Below are 27,633 nucleotides of genomic sequence, written 5' to 3' on the forward strand. Positions count from 1 at the left end.
CATTTCTACTGTTGTTAATTTAAATATTATTGTTCAATAAATAATAATTTATATAAATAACATGCCATATTTTTTGGTATTGAGAAAGAGTCCGTTAGTAATTTTGACTTCAGTGAAAGTTACATTAATACGCCACTAGATGGCAACAAAGACTGTCTTTATAAGTGAGTGAGTCAGTCAAGAAGACTTTTATATTGAAATGGACTGAGACAAGTAACATCTTACAAGATGCAACCGACAAATGCATTGACTACTAGAGCTGTCATGGGAAATCCTCTTAAATGTTGAAAGGACAAAGATAAAGATATCGCTTTCCTCAGCAGACATTCAAACTAATTTTGTGATTATGAATATAAGATTGACCTTAGGAATATCAGCTTTATGCAGGTAATGCTTAGTCAATGTCTCTCTTATAATACTCTGCATGTTAAAATGAACTTCAGTGAAGCGACTCAGCATTCCTTCGTTGCTAAAAGTGATGTTTTAGAATTAGTAACGGAAGCTTGGGCTCAACTGTTAAACTGTCAACTTGAGATTTGAATCCGTGGCGGAAGGAAGCAGTTCCTCACAAAAGAGGGTTTTTAAAGACAATCTTTTGTTGTTTCTTATTTATTTACACACTTGTTCAGTCAAACTGTTAAATGCAATATCACACTCGTAGCCATGTATGGCTCTATCTCAGCACGACTGTGATTACCTATGGCTGAATCACAGCTGTGCTTATAGAGTGATATCATATGGCTACTTGTGTGATATTGCTTATATAAATCAAGAAAAAACTGAAATACATTTAATAGGAAGGCAGGGTGAGTTGTTACACTATCAATTTAATTAATTAGAAATGAGCAACAAATGAAATTACGAGCACCACCCTTCTGTCAAATCCATATTTAAGGATTTGACATAAGTGTGTGTATATATATATATATATATATATATATATATATATATATATATATATATATAAAGCAATCACAGGAAAAGCAAGGTAAAAAAGTATTATTTAATTTGGCATATAATAACATCATCTGAATCAGCAGGTTCTCTTGCATGTTTAATTTAATATGAAACATCCACACAATTTTTATCTACTGTTTTTTTTTTTTTTTTTTTAACAAGAAATAGTTGTACAGTGATTTTCCAATATTAGTTTCCAGTTTTACATGCTGTTTTGAATTGGAGGTGGCTGGAGAATAAATTCATGCACAAATTTGAACATGCCCCATGTGTATAATATTTAATGTCAGTATTTGTGTATACTTTACATTAATTTACACAGTTTAGTGATAATATGCATTTCTAAACTACTTTGTAGATGCTCAAAAGTTGTGAATGTTTTTGAAATATGTCTCTTCTGCTAACCAAGGCTGCAATTATTTGATCAAAAATGCAGTAATGTTTTGAAATAGCCTATTATTACATTTTAAAATAACTTTTTTTTTTTTTTATATTTTAAAATGTCATAATTTATGTGATGGTAAGCTAAAATTTCAGCAGCCATTTCTCCAGTCTTCAGTGTCACATGATCTTTCAGAAATCATTCTAATATGCTGATTTGGTGCCCAAGAAACATTTCTTATTATTATCAATGTTAAAAACGGCTGCTTATTATTTTTGTGGAAACCGTGATACATTTCTTTCAGGACTCTTTTATTAATAAAAAGTTCAAAAGAACAACATTTATTTGAAATTGATTTTTTTTAAACATTTTAAATCTTTACTGCAAATATATTGATTAATTAATTCATCCCTGCTGAGTAAAAGTAGCCAATTAATTTCTTTAGAAAAATGATGAGAAAATGAGTTAGAAGGAGTTATAGGAGATTTGTTATAGTTTCAATCTTTCTACATTTTTCTTCAGGGACTTGTTTCAAAACTAGGGGGCAGCTGTTACCTGGTAAAAGGAGTGGTTTAGTGTGGCGCTTCGTCAATAGGGCGGGGTTATTTACCGGTAGGTGGGAGGAGTGATAGTTTGAAAGTGCAAAAGCAGGACAAAAAGAAATCTCAAATTCTCCTAATTGTACCTTTCACCTGCGATCGCGTGTGTAAACAGTGTATGCTAATAATATCAACAACACCCGTCACTAGAATAACTGTTTACAGAGGCGAGCTCTCTGACTTTTAACCAGTGGCGACAAATGAAGCGTGTAATGTCCTACAACGTTGATGCAAATGTTGCCAAACAGACTGTAAAATAAGGATATGTGTATTATTGAATCACAATTCCCAAAAATAAGCATTATTTTGGATGGTAACATAAAAGGGAACTGAATTTGTGCTTCTAAACAGATAGAAAATTGCGCCGTCGCTAATGACAACTGAATCTAGGCAACGTGATACTGATAACAAATGTGATTTAGCCACCCGACACTGACTGAATCAGATTTATCTGACCGGGACACAACTATAGTGGTCTCTAGTAGGATTTTTCCCCTTCTGATATCCACAGACACCAGCCCATGTTTGAAAGTACGAGATGGGCTGGGCCGCCTAGTGTCTTTTGTGGCGTGTGTGACAATAGACGAGCTGAAGGTGATCGCGGGAGCGGCAGCATCACCGTATCGCTCTTCACGGAGAACGGACACACGGGCATCACATCTGCTCATAACCGTCAGACAAAGATATAGAAGTTTATCCAGGACCACAGAAACCGGTTATTTGGCGCGAGCGGGACCAACCGGTCTCACTGTTCCTCCTCCACGCGTGGGCTTCACGCGCTGGGAATTGGAGAGCGGCACAAGAGAGCCGAGATCCCAGCGTTCAACTCACAATTTCGGATTCATTCGTGTACGACGGATGTAATTTATCGGAGGAAACCATCTAAAAGGCTTTATTCAATCACACAAGGGTCTCTTAACAAATACGGCTGTTGTTCGGGGCTGGATATCCGTCATACAACCGCGCGAAGGCTCTCTGCCTCGGGAGAAATTGAATCTTTGTGGAGTCGGTATACGCACTTTCACGCGGTCCGAACAGGTGTACGCGTTCATAACTACGTAAGGACTGATTTCGGAAGGTGTGAGTGACAATTAGGAATTTATTGCTACACTTGCAATTTTCTGCAATATCTGGACTTAATCGCCAGTGCAGAAAACAGGAGAAATATGGATATCAATTGGCTTATTATAGCCTTTGCGGTTTTGGGTAAGTTATGTTTTTACTACATATTTCATCATTCAGTGACCTCACTGATTAATTACTCATATAGCTGATTGATAAGGTGCCCTTTTATTTCATTACATGCACTTGTTGCAGTTTTTTTGTCATTTTTGATTAATGGTCATGGTAGGCTATTTGAGACGATACAATGACGCGTAGGCTACACGTTAATTTCTCAAATACGTCGAGATGTTTCGCTGTCTGTGGATTCATGTAACCCAAGATTATAATGCCATAGAAGTATGTAGCCTATAGTAGCCTACATACTAAAATAATAAGTAGTGTTTGATGTGGTCCATTGACTAAGTTGTATGTATTCGCTTGAACATTGACAGTGATAGTAAATTAACCAAGGATATTTCAGGTTATCTCAGGTCATTTGGATATTATGTTAGATGCTGAAAAGGTTTAATGCTCAAACATCTAACGTCACACACACACACACGCCTACCTCGTTGAATGTTTCCAATTTTATGGTTGTAATGAAAAGGTCTAGATTCCTTATACAAGTTTAAATGGGAATTGTTTATGAATCCATTTTACAGTGGTTAAGTTGAGTGTGACCCAGCAGCATGATCTGACTTGTTTATTTGTTTGTTTGTTTATTTATCCCTCCCACTTTGACAAACATGAGGCAGCTGGGTCTCAACAGCTCTGGTCAGATGGGGGTTTGTTTTGGGGTTAATGTTGGTTTAGAGAGCCCAGCAGGAGATTAATGTTCCTTTATGGGGGACATTAAATCAAGTAAACATTGGAGTAGGCTACATTGATTGATTTGAGGGCGATACAGATCATTCCACTCTTAAAGGTACACCCAGTAATTTTCTTTAATTAATTAGATTTTTTTGACATGACGAGAAATTAACAGAACTTTGAGAGATAGAATTAAACTAATGTTTACTCACATGATATGAGGACTTCAGGCATGTCAGTCTTCTAGAAAAAGTTGATTTCATCTACATGGAGCTGGTTGCCTTCTCATGGGTGCTGCCATGTTGACATCACACACAACGCTTTTATGAAATTGATGTCGCCTAGTTGCATTCAAGTAATCCCCTAAAGATCATATTTACGAGTTGAATGGACATAAGCCATCTCAATGTCATAATTATGAGTGGAAAAGTCTGGATTTTCTTTGAGGTGGAAGCCTCAAAGAAGGTGGAAGCATTTTAGTGAGAATAAATAATATGAACTTCCAAGGAAGACTACTTCTACTACTAAAAATAACAATATTGAACAGTAAAAAAAAATACTGATACTATTATAACGGGTAATTGTAAACAAAAAGTGCACCTTTAATCCTCCCAACAACTTTTTTTTGTTTTAAATCTTGACCTACTGCTTGAGGGCAGACAAGTTTGTTTCATGTCTAAGTTTACGACATAGACACACCTTGTCCCTACAAGCCAGACATCACACACACATCTGGATTCAGACTCACCAGTGTGACGTCAGAGGTTCTAGTGTGTCATTGGGTTAATTAGCACATTGTGTTAGTCAGAACAGATGAGTGTGATTCTGATATGACACTTTATGATCTTAATGTCTGTCTGTGTATTGATGAAGACTCCATTGTCTAGGTCAGTGGTTCTCAAACCTGTCCTGGAGGACCCCAGCTCTGCACATTTTGTATGTTTCTCTATATCTGACACACCCATTTCAGGTCTTGCAGTCTCTACTAATGAGCACATGAGTTGAATCAGGTGTGATAGATGAGGGAGACGTACAAAATGTGCAGGGCTGGGGGTCCTCCAGGGCAGGTTTGAGAACCACTGGTCTAGGTTATACGTATATATTAAAAAATTTGTTTTGTTTGTGTTGTGAGAAAGCATGTTTTGATATTGAACTAGGTTAATATGACATTGCGCTCGGACTCTTTCGTTGGATTTACCTAACCCCCCACAGACTGTATCCCCCATATCCATGCAGATAAGTGGAGTCAGGATAGAGCCGGCTGTTATTTCATAAATCAACACTCTTTTCTGCATGCAAAACACTTTTCAAGTTGCTGTCAGCGCTCACTCGCAGTCTTTCCCCAAGTGCCAGTCACAGACAAAACCATTAATGTCTGCATTTACATATTCTACTCGTACTGTAACTCCCTCCCCCATTCATTTTCGTCCCCTTTCTCTCCCTCATCACACACGCAAATACGGTCATACTCATTCACACAAACTCTCTATCTCCTAACAAACAACAGATGGCTGTACCTTCCTGGACAAGAGGCTTGTTAGTCCTGCAGGGAGGGGACTGGGCGAAACATTGGTTACTGATGGATTTCTTTTGTGTTTGCTCTCAACAGGATGGTTTGATCAAATGAACATGAAGTATGGATAATTTGTAGAATTTTTGGCCTTTTTATGGTATTGCAATATTGTAGGAAACCAATTCCCTAGATCATCTTTGATTCATACTGGTTCTTTAGCTTTGAGTTTCTATTAAATTACATGCAAGTTATCATATTTTAGTAGAGAAAATCTTCAAAACACTGAGTTTGAATGCATGGGGACCTTGAGCGTTTTTGAGAAAATGTACATGAACAGCATATTTCCATATGCACAAAAGCAGGTGAGGTGTATGTGAGCAAAAGAAGCAAACCTTTCACTGATAAAGGAGAAAATATTCAGGTTCTCATTCTGAGTGAAATGATTCCCACCCTCCCGTTCCTGTGATATTCTCTAAACCTGCTCGCAAAACAGCAGGAAAGGCCATAAAGACCTTCCTCGTTCACGCAAAGTTAATAGGCCCACAAACTGGTAAACACAACCGTAAAAAGCTTTTTTTAGTATTGTCACTGTTGTATTTTTATAATTAGCTTTCCTCACTCATGGGAAATACTTTTTTTATAGGACCAACATGAACATGAATGCTTACATCTAGATGTTACACTTGTGGTCTGCAGATAGGTCCAGTTTGTGTGTGCTAGATGTGTTGTACTCTGTTTATGTGATCACAATGTTTGTTTATGCAAAAAGTGTACCCATAAGAAATGTTATCCCTTTTGAGAAATGCACTAGGCTCATAGTATGCTAATTTTAATCACTATTTCATCCATTTTAATGCAGATGTTTGAACACCATAGAGGAGGCTGTCACAGAGAGCGCGACAGAAAGGAAAAAGTGTGTGCTAGAGAGAGAGATTATTCAAGGTGTTTGTCTGAAGCCTTTATTAGCCTCCCACTGACTCAGGCGCATTAGCTGAGCTTAGCTTCCCTGCATGAAGTTCAAAAAAAACAATGCTCTCGTTTCCTGACACTCACTAGGCTGGCCTTAATAAAGCCTCACTGAGTGGATTTTGGTTTTATTGGAAATATAGAGGAAATTAAAGGTGCTGTAAGCAATTTCAGCCATTTTCTTACACTGTTTTGTTAACTTCAGCTACATGCCCTTGTCATAAAAGATCGTACCCCCCTGCAGCATCCTGTCTGCATTCTGCAATGTTCATTAAAAAACTATAAATAGCACGTTATTGTGATTTATTTATTTATTTATTTATTTTTTATTTTATTTTATTTTTCCATCCACAGCGTAGATAATAAATTAGCAACAATATCCTCATTATTAAAGGGTTGGTTCACCCAAAAATGAAAATTCTGTCATTAATTATTCACCCTCATGTCGTTCCACACCCGTAAGACCTTCGTTCATCTTCAGAACACAAATTAAGATATTTTTGATAAAATCCGATGGCTCAGTGAGGCCACCATTGACAGCAAGACAATTAACACTTACATTGCCCAGAAAGCTAATAAAGGTTCATGTGAGTACAGTGGTTCAACCTTAATATTATAAAGCGACGAGAATACATTTTGTGTACCAAAAAAACAAAATAACGACTTTATTTAACAATATTTAGTGATGGGCGATCTCAAAACACTGCTTCGTGAAGCTTTTAAGCTTTTCGAATTATTTGTTTTGAATCATTGGTTCGGAGCGTGAATCAAACTGTCAAAGTCACGTGAACCATTGAAATTTTGAAACACTTATGATGTAACGAAGCCTCGTTTACTGAAATCACGTGATGACTTTCACACTCTGAACCTCTGATTCGAAACAAAAGATTTGCCACTAGATATTGTTGAATAAAGTTGTTATTTTGTTTTTTTGGTGCACAAAAAGTATTCTCATCGCTTCATAACATTAAGGTTGAACCACTGTAGTCACATGAACTGTTTTAAATATGTCTTTAGTAGCTTTCTGGGCATCCGAAAGTGTTAATTATCTTGCTGGCAATGGAGGCCTCTCTGAGCCATCGGATTTTATCAAAAATATCAAAAATATCTTCTTTTGCGAAGATGAACGAAGGTCTTACGGATGTGGAATGACATGAGGGTGAGTAATTAATGACAGAATTTTCATTTTTGGGTGAACTAACCCTTTAATGTTGTGGTTAAGCGCTATCCCCCAGTTTCACAGACAAGGCTCAAGCTAGTCCTAGACTAAAATGCATGCTTGAGCTGTTTTAACTGAAAGCATCTTGCACTGACATATTTTAAAATATGTCACTGCCATTGTTTTATGTCAAGATGCACTCCAGTAATTTTTTTTTTTTTCCCTAGGGTATGTTTATAAAAGCTACTTAAATACCCTAATTGAAATAAAGCCTAATCCTGGTTTAGCCTAAGCCCTGTCTGTGAAACCAGCCCTAGATGTTTTATCGGCTGTTTTTTTTCCCCAATCGAGTTCCCCACAACGGGCAGAATGCCTCATAAGCCTACTGATAACAAGCCCTACCCATTAAAAGGGGTTTGGATGGCCTACGACAGTGGTCTCAAACTGCCGGCCCGTGGGCCATTTACGGCCCGCCCTCCCCCTCTACCCGGCCCGCAACTGATCTCAAAAATAAAACATAATCCGGCCCGTTAAATTATTATGATTATTCTCTAGTTGCTACCTGTCTGATATGCAAAGAAAAAGTCGCCGTGCCGTTCTATGGGGGCATTCACATATCGCGTCACATAAGCGGCCGCGCCGCATTCTCCTTTTTTCGAATGCGCTTTCGCTCCAGTGGCGTCTGTCGTTGCTATGCAACCATGAGCCGCGCTCTCAACCGCGTCGCTTTTATTATGAGCGCGCTTGTCTAAATTACAGTAAAAGCACTCGACTTTAAGTCACAAGCGTCGATTTAATCCACCGAAACGCGTCCGATGCAACCATTAAACGTTGCCGATGCTCAAACGGCATCTTGGACAAATGCGCTGCCAGGTGTCTGTCAAGAAACAGAAGAGTGTACAAATGTATTCAGGGATTGTATTTGTTCAGTACAGTGTTGTTCAGTGCAAGATTTTAATGTTATTTAAGCTAACATAAAGTAAGGGAAAATACTTCCACTAAATGTTAAAAACTAATTATGCATGTAGCTAACAATGAGAGATTTTTATTTTTTTGGCACAATAAAGTTGAGATATATATATATATATATATATATATATATATATATATATATATATATATATATATATATATATATATCTCCAGTTTTTTGTTTATTTCTGACCCCTCCACGCCACAAGTGTTGCTGGTTTTGTTCCTAAATTACTAATTTTTTTATTCCATGCACCTTGTTGGATGTAAGAAGTTGCACCAGACTATTGCAATTAATAGTATTATATTAGTAATAGTATTATATAATTATATTACACTCTGTAACAATGAGAGAGACTCTGCTGTTTACATTTAGTATGGTGAAGAAAATATTCATAGTATAGGTATAAAAATATTTTAGTAGGCCTAATGAAATTTGAAGTAAATGAGAAATAATGCAAAGGAAAGTAAATTTTCTGAAATGTTGCGCTTTCTTGCGCTTGAATGTTAATATGGCCCTCCTATGAGGTGTCAATCACAGAAACGGCCCCCCGCCAATTTGAGTTTGAGACCCCTGGCCTACGATTATGATTGGTCAATTTTCCTGTCAATTGAAATTCGTCTCTCATTGACTTTCTATGGCTTGGCCCACTGTAATTTCACAGCTGGACCACTAATCACAGAGCTGAAAGCATCAGGCGGAAACATCCTAATATGGAGAAAATGGACATCAACACAACACAACTCAAATTGCACAGGCAGATTTAAAGGGTTTATTTTCTAAAAAAAAAATAGATGTTTGTCAAATTATAAATTCCTAAAATAACATTAAAACTGATGACTTTTTATTCAAACTTTTTATTCAAACTATTATAAGTTTGTAAATATTATTTTTTATAATAGTCTAGGCCCTCTCTGAGCTATAGGGCTGCATATAGGGCTGCATGATATATCGCATGCGATTGTCACGCGCATTTCGTCAGTAAAGCCGGTTCCCTGATTACCGCTAAATCGCCATCACCTGCTTTCAAATGGAGCGGCATTTAATAGACACAGCCGTAGATCACTGAAAAGCCACGCAATATTGCATTCATATCGCAGATGAATCGCCTTCGATAATGAACGCGATATTGCGTGGCTTTTCAGTGATCTACGGCTCTGTCTATTAAATGCCGCTCCATTTGAAAGCAGGTGATGGCGATTTAGCGGTAATCAGGGAACCGGCTTTACTGACGAAATGCGCGTGACAATCTCATGCGATATATCGTGCAGCCCTATTTTTAAACAATCAAGCATGAAAACCTATTTTAGTAAACCCCCAAAATAAAATCAAGACTTCGTAAAAGTGCATAATAGGACCCCTTTAAAAGAAAAAAAAGAAAAAAATTCATAGTACTTTAGATTCAGCTACGGTGGCATAGACAGAAAACACTGGCTTTCTCCAAAACTTCCATTCTCCAAAGACTTGTCAGAAAAATGAATCTAAGACAGTGTTTCTGATTGGCTACACAGCCTAGGGCTGTCGCAGAGACAGATGTCATTTCTCAGGACACCTAGTGATGTGAATCAGGTAGAAGAGACATTTTAGGTATGGTGTTCCATAAAATATGGCCAATCAAACCCAGTACTGTTGTGGTCCTGAATTTCTAAAGTAAAGTTTGAAGTGGGAAAAATAGAGGTATTTTTTTATTTGCTTTATATAACATTTTAAATTTATAGATTAAAGAAATTATAGATTTGGTCAGAGCAGGGAGGACTGACTGGTTGACTGCTGAAACCGTAGTGCTTATTCTATAAACCCTGCCATTTTAGCACTCTACAAGCCGCCAGAGTTGTTTTCACCCAGCGTTTAACTTCAACACAATGGAGTTAAGAGTCCCAGTGGTGTGTAAGATTCTTATAGAACACACATTGCACAGATACACAGTGTGTGTTCATAGGGACATGGTCATTGCACTCTTTCTGAGGAGGCTATTTACACCTCCCACACAACACTCTGCTATCTTGCCATGGCTCTACCAGTCACTGCTTAGGCTACTCAGTTGTTGCAGAACATTGTTGTCCTTCGAAAACCTGAGAATGTCATGGCAGTTGAGGAACTCTCAGCTGCCTGACTCCCGAGTGACCCATTGCTCCAGAATGCTGATCCGTGAATGTTTAGCTACGAGTGTCTAGCCAGGGTCCCAGGGTCCTATTTGTCATCTGTCTGATACATCCTGTGTACGTTCAGGACTGCCTTGAGATGAGGCCAGCGCTACACGTGTTTATACATTCATGGCATACTGTTCATTTTCCACGCTTCAGGGGATTATTACCGTGGTGAAAATCTGTGTACGCTTAAAAAAGCAATTATTTTTCACAAAGTATCCAGTTTGAGTTACAGATAATAATAAAAAAAAGTGAATTAGCCTACTTTGAATCAACATAAAAAACAACAATGTTCTTGCAAATGTTGTGCCAACTATTCCAACAGAGTTGTCTGGACAAACAATTGCATGTTGAACAATATTAGAGATTTGTTTTAAGGTTTACAAGCTCCCAGCATGCATTGCAGTGTGTGGTGATGTTAAGGGATTATCTTTGTACTTGATGTTTGTGAGAAACTATTGGACATAATATAGTATTTTATACAAAAAAAATTATTCCTTTTTTTTACAGTTAAGACTTAAGGTAGTTCTGGTTTCAGATGGGATCAGACATGTTTATAGTTGTTTTTCTCTACATGACAACATTTTGTTTGTTAATATGTAAAAGGTCCGGGCAGAGATCTGTTGTTTGTATTTGTAGATGTCCCACAGTGGATGAGCTAACAAGAGAAGTGCTTGGAGGCTTGCATTTTGGTTACAGTTTCAGACTGACACAAAAAGCAGTGGGACATATTAAAAAAAAAGATATCTAAACCGTAATCCAGGTTTGGAGATTTTCACTAGTGACTAGTGAAATATATGTGTGTGTGTTCTCATTGCTGATTGAACACTTGCCTGGCAGGTTGGTCCCATGAACACTGTGCTTTGTGGTGCTGACCGCTTAATTGTAATCAAAATATGACCAAAAAGGGTTCTCTTCTCTTGTCTTTTTAAAGAGAAACTCTTTCTCTAGCATTCACTTTGTAATTTATTTTCCTACCTGTCAAGTTTAATTTGCACCTGCTATTTTCTGCTATAAAAAATGAATTTGGTCTTCAATTAATGGGGCTGTTTGGTGTTTGAAATTGTTCCTGATTTTATACCTCCATTCTAATACAGAAATTTTGTTTATTAGCCTAGTTTTCTATGAAAATATGTGAGTAAAATTTCTCTAACATCCTAATGATAACACCATCTAACTCCTCTATCCTGCATATCATTTAGAATTTACAGTGTTCAAATATATGTACGTACATTTAAACATACAATAATTTTTTCCAAGTTATCTTGATACTCTTAAACATGTCCTGGATGAACTTACTATCTGAACACTTTAATGTTCAGTTCAACTCAAATTTCTGGATAAAAAATGTATGAAAATCAACTTTCGACATGCTTTATATTGTCAAATATAGTAAACTGTCCAAAAGAATAGAATATATTTTATTCATGGACGTTTTAATGAAGGCATGTCATTATGTAATGCTATTTATTCATTGACTGATAGTGATGAGATGATGGGGAGAAGAGGGGGTAACTGGATCAGAAATGTACTCCAACTTGCACTACTCACATGAGTGCTACACCTGTCAGTTGTATTGGAGCATTTGGGCTAACCACAAAACCAAAGCTTTATAGTTTACTTTTCATCCCTTGAATAGTATGCTGGAAGCTGGTTGTGCTATCAAGAGTGAAAGGTCAAGAAGTTTTGTGTTGGTGTGTCACTTTCCAATTGTTTATCAGGTCTACCACTGTGAGACTTTATCAGCTTAAATTGTGTTGTACTTTGAATCACCAATGTTTGTCGTGGTTCTCTCAGGTTCTTTGTAGTTTATTTTTAGTTCCATCCCTGTGCATTTGTGTTTGCTGGTAGGTGTGCGCTTGCCTGAAGTGGCTCAGATTAGATCTAAACAAAATGGAAACATGCAGCAGGGGGTTGGTGTTGGTAAGCTCTTTTTTGCCCCCTTAGCTATTATACATGATCTACGTAGTTGGCTCTGATCCGTGTCTGGTACCTGCCTCTGGCACTTCCGCATTTACAGGAATCATGGAAGACCCCCTCTCAAGATCTGACCAAGAAACTGAGGCATGAAAAGTCTTTCTTGCATGTTGGACTTCATTCAAGTAGCTTTAAGTGTTGCAGTGACTTCTTTGAATTTCTCTTTAGGAGATCTCCTCCTCCCCCAACCTCCAAACAGCTGAGCACACACACAATTGTATGACCCCCAAACACCCACACCCCTGCATAAACACTTCCACCCACCCACACAAAACATTTAGACAATTTATTATGTGCTTAGGGGTAGGCAATATAACCAAAATTTTATATCAGAATATGAGTAATTTTATTTAATGATAACAATATATATCACAATATAGTTATTTTTGCTTTAAATAAAGTTTTTATATCAAATTTTCACCATTTTCAGTATCACAAACTAATACTAGCCCAAGTAAAAACAACAACAAAAAAACTCAAGCTTAATGGAGACAGCTTGCGCATATACCAAAATAAGTTCTCTTTCACTGCTTATTGCGCTTCAGCAGTTTTAAAATCACTTGTTTTAAAACTGCAATGCTTAAAAATGGATACAATAATTCCGTGATCGCAAAGCAACGTCATTTGAGCGTAACCAGTGTATCGCCCACCCATATATGTATTATACTTAACAATGTTCACATTTTCACTAGTAGCATTAAAGCCTCAAATTTTTTAAAATCTTGCATTTTGAAAGTAACATTTTGAAGGTTAGGTTTTTCAAGATGGGTCATATCTGTATGTGAAAGTTAAAGGGGTGGTTCAATGTGATTTCACTTTTTTAACTTTAGTTAGTGTGTAATGTTGCTGCTTGAGCATAAACAGTATCTGCAAAGTTACAGTGCTGAAAGTTCATTGCAAACGGAGATGTCAGTTTAATGCCTACAAAAACGACCGGTTTGGACTACAACGAGCTTCTTCCCGGGTTGGTGACATCATAAACCCTTGCTATTAACATAAACCCTGCCCCCGGGAACACGCAACAAAGTGGGCGAGGCCATGTGGCGCAGTATAATGGAAGCGGAAGAGTTGTTTACACCTAAATGCGAGCTGCGCGACGCGACGTGTCAAAAGATACTAGAACCCATTATAATCTGTGATATTTTCTACACTGGATGCGGTGCTGAAGACAGCTTCCAGAATCTACACGAGTTTAATGCTGGGTTTGCACAAAGGCTGTTACTGAAAGATGAAACCGTTCCCACTTTAAAAGCAGAAGCTGCTGTTTATTGGCTTCAAACTGTAAGTAAATTTTATTGTTTGTACATGTCTTTTAAACGTAATGTTATAGTTCTGTTGCTATTTTTAATGCATCAAGGACATATACAAAGAGCAACTTGTTTTTGCTAGCCAGTTAGCTAAGTTCTAGTGCAACAAATGTCTGTTCATAAACAAACAGTTGTTCATGCTATAAATTAAACGCTACCTTTACAAAAATGCGACTACTCAGTCATGTATTCGGCTACAGTAAAGCTTTAATCAGGATAAAACTGTATATTGAAAGCTAACAAACAGCAGTGACAGCATATCTAAACACTTTGACACAAAAACAAAATGAAATACCATTCATAAACGTCCTTTAAAAGCAGCGATTGCAGGGGTTCTGCTTGACTCTCTTCATCTGGGTCTGATTCGGCTCAATTTGATACAGCAATATAGGCGCTATTATTTACATTTCCTCTGAAGCGCTAACTACGAATGGTAAGGGGCGTGGCGTTTCCGGACGCTTCAGTGAATCATAATACACTGGGCCAGCTACCAACCTGCTAACCAATCTGAGCACATTGCGTATTTCGGAGGGAGTGGCTTCATAGAAGCAGGAAGTCAAACGAGCCGTTCATATGACAGTGGAAACAGAGGTGTAGAATAAAGCTAAAATATATGAAAAATACAGCGTTTTAAAAAAAAACGACGCATTAAGACATGTTAAACTGCAAAAAAAACCACTGAACCACCCCTTTAATGACATTTTTTGACAGTAGTAGGTTGGGCTCATTAACATTCAGATTTGTCATAGCAGCTCTATGAGATTTAGATAAGTTAGAAAAGGCATAGCAGTCTTGAGTCAAAACAGGCTGAAGGACCATGCAAAGCTTAGTGAACATAGCTTGAGATCTCTAGATTGGTTTAGAGACAATAGTTTTGAAGTAGAGCTTGAGCTTGAAGTAACTTGTAATTCCTCTTAGAGCTTTCAGTCAGAGGTTTTCAGTGGAAACCTACAGGATTTTGTTCTTGTTTGTGAGTTCAAAAGATGTAGCAATTTGAGCCAGAACAGGCTGAGTTTGGTGGACATAGCTTGGAAGCTCCAGGTGGAATTATAGTCAGAAGGTTTTCATGGAAACCCATGGGATTTTGCTCCTGTTTGAGGCTCCACAACTGCAAAACCATAAGTACAATCAGTCAAATAAGATGTAGCAGTCAGGATGGTTTGTAGTAGGTAAGTTTGGTGAATATAGATTGAAAGGTGTTACAGCATTGAAGTTTATTATTGAGTTAGGGATTTTGAATAAAACCTATGCCAAGTTTTTTTTTTTTTTTTTCTTTCTTACCTAGAGTTTCTGTATGCCCTTTAAGACCGGAACACACCAAGCCATCGGTCGGCCTTCGGGCAATGTTGGTCAGCCTTCGGGCATTTGAGCGTTGGTCGGCTTAGTTTTTTCAGTGTGTTCTGCACCATTGGCTCTAGTCAGACACCATCAGGGTTTTTGGGCTGATTCAGCATGCTGAATTGGCGTCGGGCCATCGGTGAGAGAGAGAACTCTGATTGGCTCTTCAGCTTAGTGAACGAATCAGTGCACGAGAATAAAGCTTCTTTACGTGCACGAGATCAAAGCATTTTACCAGAGCATTCGAATGCACAAATATTTTCATAATAATATGAGCTGACTGGAATGAAGATAGTGATCAGCATGATTGATAATCAAAATGCTAAGCAAGCACTGCTTTGTTTATGGTTTGTATATCTGCAGTCCTAGTTTCAGTTTCCCTTTTTGAATGATGAAAATAGACTATTGATACCTGCTGATATAGAAAGATATTTGAACTTGCATGCAGGTACAGAACGCATGTGCTAGTTGACAGTTGCCTTTAGTCCTTTTGATGTGTTCAAGCACAGATTTTTGGTGGAGACACAGCCAAGGAGTGGCGACATCACAGTCAGCTTTCGTTTCTGCTAGTTCTTTGACGTTGGCTTGGTGTGTCCCAGGCTTTATACCAATAGTCCTGAATTCCCTCTGTGGAAGGTCCTGAACACCAGTCACAGAGCCAACCCTAATAATTAGCATCTGTCACGCCTGAAACTGCTTCTGGAAGAAGACGATAGGCTGACTCTCTTGAGAGACACTGCCATTACTGATTTAGCAAACCCAAAGCATCTGAGTGATCGCACTTAAAACGACAAAATAAAGCAGTCAATCAGGATCTGTGTGTTGGCAGGGCTTCATTAACTCTGGTCAGATTCCTGCTGTCTGATTGGTTTTCTTTTAGAATAAAGGAGTGAGTGGACGGGCAAAAATGGTAGGGTAGGAGCGAGGGATTAGATGATGAAGGCTTCTACTTTAGGCCATCCAAACACAGAACGTGACTGACAATTGCTAAAGAAGTCAGTCAGAAGAGACTTAATTAATTGTTAATTAGCTTCCTTTCTGATGTTGTGCTTTATGCCCAAACTTGCAGATGGAGATTCTGAGTTAAGAGTTAAAAGCTGTCATTCACACAAGACATTTGTTTTGCTTAGGATTCCAGGTCGTCTTTGTTAAAAGGAGTCAGTCATTAGTTGACTTTATAATGATTATGTGCTTTAAAATGTGTCTACTCGCCACTCTGCGCTGCCATATAAACTAAATGGGGCAATGGAAAGGGGGTAGGGAAGAAGTGCTCCTGTAGCTAGTGGGGAGAGGGTCTGGGGGGTTTGTGGGTGGCTAGTCTAGACACTTCACAGACGGGAGTGGATTGGTGATCCCGGTGGGATGTGGGGGTACTTTTAAAGCATGGCCATGACGACTGGTCACAAACACTAAATATTTTAGCATGTCCACAGAACTGATGGATGGAACTGTGGAGTGCAGTGTTTGCAACCTGCTCATGAATAATTCAAAGGGGGGACCTGAGGAACAGTGAGAAGGCAGGTCAGTCTTTGGGTGGGGGTTGATTGAATAAATGGAGTGATAAGATGGGGTGCATTAAAGTCACAAATATTGTTCTTGTTCTAAGTGATTGACCATAAGTAGGACACATTCCTGTCAATTAGGAGTTGGGGTTAACTACACTACACTGTTTATACATAATTTCTCGTAGAATTTAGGGGGTCAGTACATGATTGTTTAATCAGCATGTACACATTTACAAAGATCCAGAAATGTCCTACTTGGCTAAATCACATCGTAAGTTGAGTTTACTTTAAGGCCCTGTTTACACCTGGTTTTCCATGATCTGATAACAAGTGGTCAGTTGAGATGCATTACCATTTCCACTAGGGGTGTGCACAAATAGTCGAATATTCGAATATTCATTCTGTAATCAATATTCCAAAAATAAAAATACTATTCGAATTTTACTATGTTGCTTTACTGGCTGTAAATGCGGTGAATCCATGATAAATCCCAAGCACTAAAACTCGCAGTTATAACTAAATGCACCGGGTGGCGCTGTCGAGCGTGTTTAACAAGTTTATTTTATTCGATCGTTGTCACAAAATGTTGTCGCCTGCCTTGCGAAGTTTGTAATTATGAAAATGATCTTACACAATGGAATTACTTTTGATCAAATATATTAATGAAACCGAGTTATCATAATATCACCACCATAATGAGAAAGCACATGAAATCAAAACACCAGTTGAATGAGGAAAGACAGCTGTCCGTCACTGCATTCACGACAGGTAAGCGCAGCTGTAAGTTAGTAAGCCAAGATGATTACTTATCTGATAGCAAAATGATTTTGAGACATGCTTACTTTAAATTTCGCCAAGGGAGATATATTTACGAAGTCAAGTCAACTTTATTTATATAGCGCTTTTTACAATGCAGATTGTGTCAAAGCAGCTTTACATTGATAACTGGTACATAATTTTTGCTGCACAGCAGCTCTTAAAGAATAGTGTCAATGCAGGCAGATCAAAGCACTGTTGAATAAATGTCAAGAATACTGTTGAATGTCAAATGTCAAGTCAAATGTCAAGTGTCCCCAACTAAGCAAGCCCAGAAAACAAGGTGCTGCACACCGTTATGTATTATCGTTATCTTTGTGTTTGTGCAATGTCTGCAGCTCGTTTTCTCACCCGAGCATGTGGATATTATTGTTTTTCTCAACATGAACATGTGAAACAATATAAACACGATAACCTTATACTGACTCGAGTGTATTATGAACGTTTTGTACAATAACTGGCGGCGATGTCTGCTTTATTAGTGTTTTTCCCGCTCGCGCTGCTTGAGCTTAAATGCTTTTGTTCTTTACCTTTTTTGTTTGCACATATTTAATGCTTTGAACTAGAATAAAACCTAAAGATATAATTTAAGCTTGTTCTGTATATTGCCTAATCGTAAGCTCGTTCAGAAATGGTTACAAAATCTTGATGAATATAAAAAAAATAACACCTTTCTCATTTAATGTAATTTAAATAAACGAATATTCGAATATTAATTTTTAACATGCCCAAATATTCGAATACAATATTTTGGAAAAATGCCCATCCCTAATTTCCACCTGCAATTAACATGTATTTCAAATGCATCTTCTATGACCACTTTTGTTTGGATATCAAGACACACCCCTCTTGTTTTGTCACTCCATGTTTTTTGGTACATTGCAGCAATGCTTGATTGCTCAACACTTATGATTGTTGTCTGTGGTCCGGGACACACTCAGGATGGATAGCATTTACACTACATATGCAGTGTGGTCATTTGCATATTGGACTATATTCATATATGGTCACATAATATTTCAGACCCCATTTACACCTGTGTTTAGCGCTGACCACTTGCATCTTAATGCTAGAGGGAAACGGGGCCTAACACAATCCTGATTGTACTCGCTACACACTTAAGCACCTCTGTGTGACCCCCCCCCCCCCTTTTTTTTTTTTTTTTTTTTTTACTTTTCACATTAAAAAAGGGCTCCAGGTGAGGTTTCTTCTGAAGTAGTGCAGCGTCGGCCATAAATTTGAGGTCATTAACCTGTTTGTGGCACATGTATTTTTAAGGTACTTTGGGGGAGACCACTGTGTGCTCACTTGCTGCAAAACGAAACATGATCTGACTTGCTAAAAAAGGCAACTGAATCTGCTAATGTATAGCTCCTGTTGCTCAGTTTGACTCTAGCAGTGTCATGGTGATGGGTTTGATTCTCAGGGAACATATGTACTGATTAAATGTATAGCCTGAATACATTGTAAATGTATAGACTCACTTTAAGATGCAGAGCAAGGAGTTGTTTTGTTGTCTCTTCTCCGTTCTGATGATACAGTAAAATTAGCAAGTGAAAAAAACTATGATTAATATTGATCTAGACTGATTAACTAGTAAATGAACTAGCCAGATCAATAAACACTACAGCTACATTTAAAGTATGCAGTAAGAATCACTGCTGACAATTTGAATCTGTTGGCCACTTCCTCTGCCTGTAGCTCTAATGACATTCACTGCTTCCTCTGCCTCAGGATTAAAAGAAAGCTGAAAGAAGTATCCCTGCTGTATTGCGAAATAAAGTTCTGGTGCTATAGCCTCCCTCATTTATCTTCTATACCCTGTTATACTATGATGCAAGAAATTGTTTTTGGAAAGATCTCTGTGCTGTCTTTCCTGTTTTGGTAATGAGAATGGTCTCCTTAATGGAAGAGTATACAACATTGGGATGCCCCTGACTCTGATATGAGATATCAGAAGATTTTTTGGAGTAGTTCAGTGTATTAGTCTGGAGGAGGATTCTATTACTTCTCTTAAAAACTTTGTTTAGTGTTTAATAGGGGTGTGACGAGATCTCGTGTCACGAGATCTCGCGAGACTAAAATGTGACGAGATTTCATTTCATTTCATTTCATTTCGTGATGTTGCCATGACAGAGTGGTTAGGATGATTAGGATAGAATATGCCACCGCTACCTTTACATTAGGCCTCCACTATCGTTTTTCTTTGTATTTAAATAAAAAACACTTAATTTAGCTGGATAACGGTCACCGCCGCTCCATATTTACAGAGTTACGCGCGATCACGAAAGTGAAAGTAAACGCGAGCGCGCATTCAAACTCGATTTCAATACCCCGCATTTTGAAAGCGGCTCCGTGATGAATTCAAATATCTCTCAATATGAAAGCTATTTTAGGCTGGGCAGTGTAGTTGTAACCATCCCTTAGCTCTGTATCAAAGAAAAATTTGGTCTTATTTGCACTTTGAATATTGAGAGAGTGCGATTATGGTTGCACTTATTGTAAAGTGTTACCATAAAAACGAATAACAGTTTTCTCTTAATCTTATTAAGCACAAACAGTAAGGTTTCATTTGTTAACATTAGTTAAAGCACTGTGAACTGTCATCAACTAACAATGAATGACTATTTTTATTAACTAACATAAACAAAGATTAATAAATACTGTAGCAAATATATTGCTCATTGTTAGTTGATGTTGGTTAATACATTAACGTTAATAAATGAGACCTTATTGTAAAGTGTTACCATTTTTATTCATACTGTTTTTATTTCTATGATCAGTTTGTGGAAAGGAGTTCAGTTAGGAGGTCAAAAGTTGTAGAAGCTCATAAATCATGTACAGTAAGGTCTGAAGAGACTGAAATCATACAGAAGAGAAGTCAGTCAGTTGAGTTAGTGGCAAAACCTTTTACAGTACTTGAGTATTGTTGTCTTTTACTGCATATGATAATTTATACTCAGAAAGTAGAACTGAAATGACATTCATTACAAGATGATTAGTTAAAACATTTCAAATACACCTGCAGAATGTTTTTTCTTGTCATGTATTTCGCCATTGAGGATTTCTTAAAAATAGTGTGTAAAAAACTTGTCTCGTCTCGTCTCGTGAACTCAATCTCGAGTCTCGTCTCGTCTCGTGAGATACCCGTCTCGTCACACCCCTAGTGTTTAATAACTTAGATTGTATAAGCAAGGTCTTGGTCTGTATATTTGAAAGTCTAGATTAGGGTTGTTGTTTTTTTGTTTTGTTTTTTGCTACAAGTCGCAAATTATAGGACCTCCGTTCTAAAGTGTACAAAGCAGATTTAAAGTTTCATGAATAAAGATCCAATTTTATAATAACAACAACAACAATAATTATTATGATTTAAAAATGGATTATAATAATGAATTATAATTATACTAATTATAATAATCCCTGTGTGGATAATGGTGAGGGGGTTTGCATGTGATGGTTTGGACTAAGGAGAAGGCCAAGCAACTAGCATTTATTTAAATGATTTTAGTAAGTAAAATTACAGACAAAGACGTTGGTGTGTGTAACCAGCATGCCTGTATTACACACATGTGTCTATCTGTGTCATCCTGTGTAAAGTCTTTGTAACATAAATGTGCTCAATCAATATTTAAAATGTGTGTTTGAGATGTGTAGACGTCAACCTCTTAGTGTCACCTTTTGTGTTACGCTATGAAGAGCTAAGTGTTAGATGGCCTCATAGATTATTGATGAAACGGTGCTCAGCAGAGCAGCAGATGGTTGTGTGGCCTGTATGTTCCTGTCAGAGCTCTGATTGGCTGTGTTTGCACGTACATTGTGTTTTAGGGTGTAGGTAGTCTTGCGAACCAGACTTCTGACTTAAATTAAAAACTGGCATAAATTCTGGACCAAACTGTAGCTGATTCTGGCCAAGAAGCACATGGAGTGTTAATCCAATCATAAATGAAAATTGTTTTGTAAATTTTATTTTCGAGAATAGACATGATCAGACTGTTTACTAGGGATGTGCAACGATTAATCGCGATTAATCATTTGCAAAATAAAAGTCTCTGTTTACGTAATATATGTGTGTGTTCTGTGTATAATAATTATGCATATATAAATACAGACACATACATGTATATATTTAAGGAAAATGTTAGATTTATATATAAATTATTTATATTTATATGTAATATAAAATATATATAAAATATATATATTTATTTACACATGCATATATTTCTTAAATGTATACATGTATGTGTGTGTATTTATATATACATAATTATTATACACAGAACATACACATATATTACGTAAACACAGACTTTTATTTTGCAAACGATTAATCGTGATTATCGTTGCACATCCCTACTGTTTACACAAGATGCCGAATTGGTCATTCCAGACTTACTCATTTGTTTTTATTGAAAGGAGAAGTACCACCAGTATGTAATTTTTGCCAAACTCCTCTGTCTATAAAACATATTTTGTTGGAATGTACTGCTTTGAATGTCACTAGGCAACATTTTTACACAGAAAGTTCTTTAATGGATGTTTTCACCGGGAACAATCTTAAGTTTTTTTTTATCAAATATTGAAATAAAAAATCTTATAATGTTTGTTATATTTATGTGAGTTGATTATTAACTGTTTTAAACTATTACTGTGCTAATTATGTTTATTTATTTATTTATAATGCTGTTCTTGCCATGAAAATAGCCATAGATGCTGATATGGCAATAAAAACAAACAAACAAACAAACAAACAAATTGTCAGGAATGTTCTGTATTAGATTGACCACAGTGCTTTGTTAAATTTTTGATTTGCTAAACTTTGCTAAATTCTAAATTTTGCTAAATTTCACAGTATTTGCCAAATTTATGTGACATTTAGTGATGATTGATTGATTGATTGATTGATTGATTGATTGATTGATTGATTGATACGACAATAATAGATTTCATGGAAAAGCTTTGTCTATACAGTAGGATTACACATTTTGGGTAAAAAAAAAAAAAAAAAAAAAATGCGTTATTCATTCATTTTTTTTTTTTTTTTTTTTTTTCTGAAAAAGATGTGCAATTACAATTTTAAAATGCTCTAAATAAAATTCCAGGTTTGTATGGCTGCACAATTTGTCCAAAATTTGTGATTATCAATATATATCAATATATCAGAGATGGAGATTGTGTGGAGCAGCAAACCGAGCCCTTGCAAACACTGGCTGAAAATGAGCTTCTTACATGTAAGAATAGTGCTGTGCTCAACTCTAAAACATTCAGAACATATATACTTATTTAATTAAATTCTTTTTTTATTTTGATTAATCATTCAGCCCTAGTATAGAGTTTGCTCTCTCAGGACGTTTTTCTATGCGGTCGATGTACCATAAATTAGGATTCGACTGATATATGTGGACCTTTGCCCTGACTCCAGCTTCTTACGTGTTTTAAGCATCCATAAAATGTAACGGTTTGCATCTGCGTGAAAGAACTTGCATGTTCCATTGAAGTCACACACATTTTTTGTATCAGGCCCAGACCTTTTAATTATATTTAGGACCCTTGTAATTTGGAGTCACGTTGAGCGTAAAGTGTCCTGCCTTTGTACACATGCAGTGTGTAGTGGACCGTAGTAGCCAACACCTCCTGTTTCCTTGTCCCGAGGATGTTGTTCAGTTCATAGTTTATGCGTGCATGAAGACAACCTAACGCAAACACTCCCAATTCATCTAAGATCCTGACCCAAAGTACAAAGGAGATCTGCCAGGGCCCAACATAAGAAAAAGAGCTATAATAAACAGCCAACTGCAAAATCCATGAACTTTCTTATCTTCGGGGTCGATGCTTTTGCTTCAGTTCTGAAAATACTCTGAATAGGTAACTATAGGTTCACAGCATGCTCGTCTCTTGAAAGAAATGAATCCGTGTTAAACAGAGGCCAGCTCTCTCACCTATTGTGTGCAGCAGCAGGCTTCCTTTTGAAACGAAAGATGGAGTGGATCTAGAGGGCTAAATTGATGCCAATTACAGGGACGGGCCACAGAATAGCCTTTACTCTTCTGTTTGTGTGATACATCCATTAAGGAGGAAGGGGCAGAATGCTCAATCCTAATGACTGGCTTGTCTGTGTTGGCCTTATAAAGTGCTTTTTTGCTTCACATTGGCTAATGCATCAGCATTTTAAAAGGCACATGCTAATGTAGACTTCAGTGCCTAATGCAGGATGCTGTCTTCACAAGTGCCAAGCAATTACATATGCGCATAGTGGGGATGAGCTAAACAACATATTTTCAAAATAGACTAGTCAGTGGGTTGACGGAATAACTAGTCGGAAAACCCAAAATCAGATGCAACGGCGTGACGTGATAAAACACATCTTTTCCATGTTAATCAGTTTTGTCCTAATCATTCAGATTGTTTAATTGTTAATGCAAAGAGAGCCTGCCCACACATCATCTGATTGGCTGTAAATCTGTGATTGATCTTGTCCTGTCTTGATGGTGTGGACAGACAAATTGCTTGTCACTGAAATTTTATACCTTTTTTTTTTTTTTGTTTGTTGGAATCGGCCCATATATGGTTATTGATTGGCTTGCTCATTTTCACCTGTTCAGCAATTCATGTGCAGCATTTACAAGTATTGATTTTTATTTTCACAAAATAGTATAGAAATTTAATGTTTTAATTTTAGTATCAATTTTAATATTAATATCAGCGATATATTTTAACAAAGTAAATATTGGCTTATCATATCTGCCAAAATTTAACATTTGTGAAGCTTTTGTGTTTAAAAGCCGATAGAATGAGAAAGTCACAATGCAAAAAAATTTTGTTGAACGACTAGTTGTACAAGGTTATATATTGATAAATTCCCCTCTGTGCGTCTGTCTTTTTTTTTTTTTTTTTTTTTTTTTTGAGGGTAATGGTGGTGCATTGGTCCATGTTCTCAATATCCACGTTTCCACTGTTGGGCCAGAAGCGAGTGCGCTAGTGCGTGCCAGGGCCAGACGCATTTCAACTGTCATTTCCGGGTCTTGATTGGGCCTCGTCGGGGCTTCCTCTGGGCCATCTGACAGAGTTTTTTGCTGGACGATTGTGACCTAAAATCAAAACCTCAATTAATTGAACATTTTACCTCGATTACAATTAATGAACGATTATTTTTTTTTTTTTTTTTTGCCCTCATAGTTCACTTACAAGGTTTGTACTGTAAATATGCTTGACTATTAAAGCTGGGATATTTTTTCCTATTGAAAGAGTGATCTGACATAACAGCTCACTTTCAGCAGCTATTTTATCTATGGTTTGTAACATTTCTTACAGATTTCTGCTCATTGTAAATCAGATACAGATAAATTAGCACAGTACCAGTACGTAATGAGAGCGTAATGAGAATTTGTGCAGCTGTTTGTATGAGTGATCGTGCCACAATGCAGCTGCGCAAGCACGGTAGCTTGATGTAATGATACACATCCGATCGTCTAAATTGCTTGAATGTCCAAACTGGCAAACCTTCAAACCAAGGTTATTATAGTTTTGCATTTTTCATTAGTTTTTATTTTTATTTCGTTTTGACTTTTTGTTTTCAAATTCAGTTTAGTTTTAATTAGTTTTTAAAGTGGGTTTGCTAGTTTAGTTTAGATTTTTTGAAAATGCTTAGTTTTAGTTTAGTTTTTATTAGTTTTAGTGTTAGTTTTAGTCTTTTTTTGTAATTTGGGTTATTTGTCAGGGGCAAGATTCAAAAAGGTCAGAAAAAGTATTGTGTAATAATAACTCAACAAAAACATCATGCAATTTTAGAAAATATTCATTCAAAAATAAAACCAGTACATAAAATGTACATATGGGCACAAATATGTAAACAGTCTCAACACTCCTCAGCAAGTGCAAAATGTGTAAGAGACGTGTGCCAGTAAAAAACCTAAAGAGCCAACAGACTAAAGAAGACATACATGAACCGCATGTATTCAACCCATTTTTAAGCCACAACAAGACATTTCTGTCAGATTGTCAGGGAGCTCAATCTGACAAAAGAACATGACAAATAACAAAAAAAAAAAAAAAAAAAAAAACCCTTTAAATACAGCTTTTCAATTTTTTTTAGTGTGTGTGTGACACCTTCAGAAAATTGCCAAAAAATCTACCAAAAATCGACACATCTTCTATACAGAATTCACACCCTATACAAATACCACAGCTGTACAATTTTCACACCCTATAACAGTTACTAAATTTACAAAAGCCTACTCGTCTGGATTGAAGCAGCAAACATTCAGTGTAAAGGCCAATTCACACCGCACCGACAAACGCCAACAAACTCGTCTGTTGGAGTTTGTTGGATCGGTGTGATAACCCTGATACCCGGCGTTGGTCTGAGTCGGTTTTCACCGGACTGAACATGTTTAATCGGCGTTAGTTTGGTAGTCTGAGCATCCAACAAACGGCAACCAACTCTGACCTAATCTGACCTGACTACGAACCGTTGCCATGACGATGAGGCAAGTCCCCTGCAAAGACAGCTTGTTTGATCGCGCCCGCGCCTCACGCACACACAACAAAGCAGCGGAAATGTGACATTGCAGCTTCGTTATAAAAAATAAAATACAGTTAAAAAAAATGAAAACATACAAAAGGTACAATAGTCCATAGTGCAATCCTTGCCATTCAGCAAGAGCACGTTAAGAGAGGTAACGTTAACCACCATGAGCAACGCAGGTTTACCTTCAGTGACACTAAAACTCTGTAAACTTGAGTTTTTTCTCACAGTAATTTTCATTTTGGGTGAACTATGCAAACACATTTGGATTGAAGCAGCAAACATTCAGTGTAAGAGTAAACAAATTACATTATTTAATATTTGAATCACAGCTTATATAGTGTTTTGACATCGACAACCCAAGTGCATTTTACCTCGAACTTGCGACTAGTTAACTTGCTATAGTAGCAATCGCTTCTCGCGTCGACATTAACACGCTGACAAAGTTATATTCAGAATTAAAAATATTTTTATACCACTTTTTAATGTGCGTTTGTGTAAAGGTGTTCACGAGATACCAACCTTTAGCGAACTTGCTTTCAAAGTCGAACACTCGTTCTCATGGAGACGCGGCGTGCACTGACGGGAGGGGCTGTGTGTGTGTGTGTGCGCGCGCGCGCGTGTATGTGAGAGACGCAGGGAAAGGAAATGCAGCTGAACGTTATTTGCTCTATGAAAGACATTGATAAAGACGAAAACTAAGGACATTTAATCTATAATTTTATTTTATTTTAGTTAGTTTTGCCAAACACACATTGCAGTTTTAGTTAGTTATGGTTTTTTTGTAATGCCTCGTTTTTATTTTATTTCAGTTAACGACAATGTTTTTTCCCACCTAGTTTTCGTTTTTTCGTTCGTTTTCGTTAACGATTATAACCTTGCTTCAAACACATACGACTGACAAAGTTTTGTGAAGCCCCAAGACTCACCACTTGCACACCGTCTCTGTGCGTTGACTGGATGGGGCGGAGTAATGTGGCTACACACGCGGTAGTATGTTTTTTAGGGGGAAGTAACAGGATTAAAAAAACTACATGGGAAAATTACGTCGGATAGAGGTTCTGAATTTCGGTTTTGATTACTTTGATTAATCGTCCAGCTCTAGGCAGAAATATACTTATATGTGATGCTAAAGGCTACTTATGCTACTCATCATCGATAATGAATACACACATTTATGGAAAATACCAGAAACTGCTTGAGGAACATAAACAACTCATATATGATAATAATCGTGTATTTATTTGGTTTAATGTTTTATCAGTCTCTTCCTTGTGCCTTTCTTGATACCGGACTACATCCGTATATCTGTCTCACTCAGACTCTCAGTTTAACTCTTATAACTCATAAATCCTTTTTTCCTCTCATGAGCTCTCTCTGTTGCTCTGGCTGAAAGTATAACAGTATAGAGAGACTGAGAGATAGCCCAAACCTCCTCGGATTGCAATCATCGTATAATTTAGAGGAAATTTCATAGAAAGAAAAGTGATATTTTATCAATATTTTTCTAAATGTGTAAGCCTTTGGACTTAAAAGCCTTAATGGAGTTGTTTTGT

At 37.1% G+C, this 27,633-nt stretch overlaps 1 protein-coding gene across 1 annotated transcript in view; it reads left to right on the forward strand.

The window, feature by feature from the left end:
* Positions 1–1,915: 1,915 nt before the first annotated feature.
* Positions 1,916–27,633, forward strand: part of igsf3 (immunoglobulin superfamily, member 3) — a 187,696-nt gene continuing 161,978 nt past the window's right edge. The window contains exon 1 of the mRNA XM_048193202.1: positions 1,916–3,144. Within this exon, the coding sequence (XP_048049159.1) occupies positions 3,105–3,144 (40 nt within the window). The 5' untranslated portion in view covers positions 1,916–3,104. The remainder of the gene's footprint in view (positions 3,145–27,633) is intronic.

Source organism: Megalobrama amblycephala, linkage group LG6 (genome assembly GCF_018812025.1).
Source record: "Megalobrama amblycephala isolate DHTTF-2021 linkage group LG6, ASM1881202v1, whole genome shotgun sequence".
Classification (NCBI taxonomy): domain Eukaryota; kingdom Metazoa; phylum Chordata; class Actinopteri; order Cypriniformes; family Xenocyprididae; genus Megalobrama; species Megalobrama amblycephala.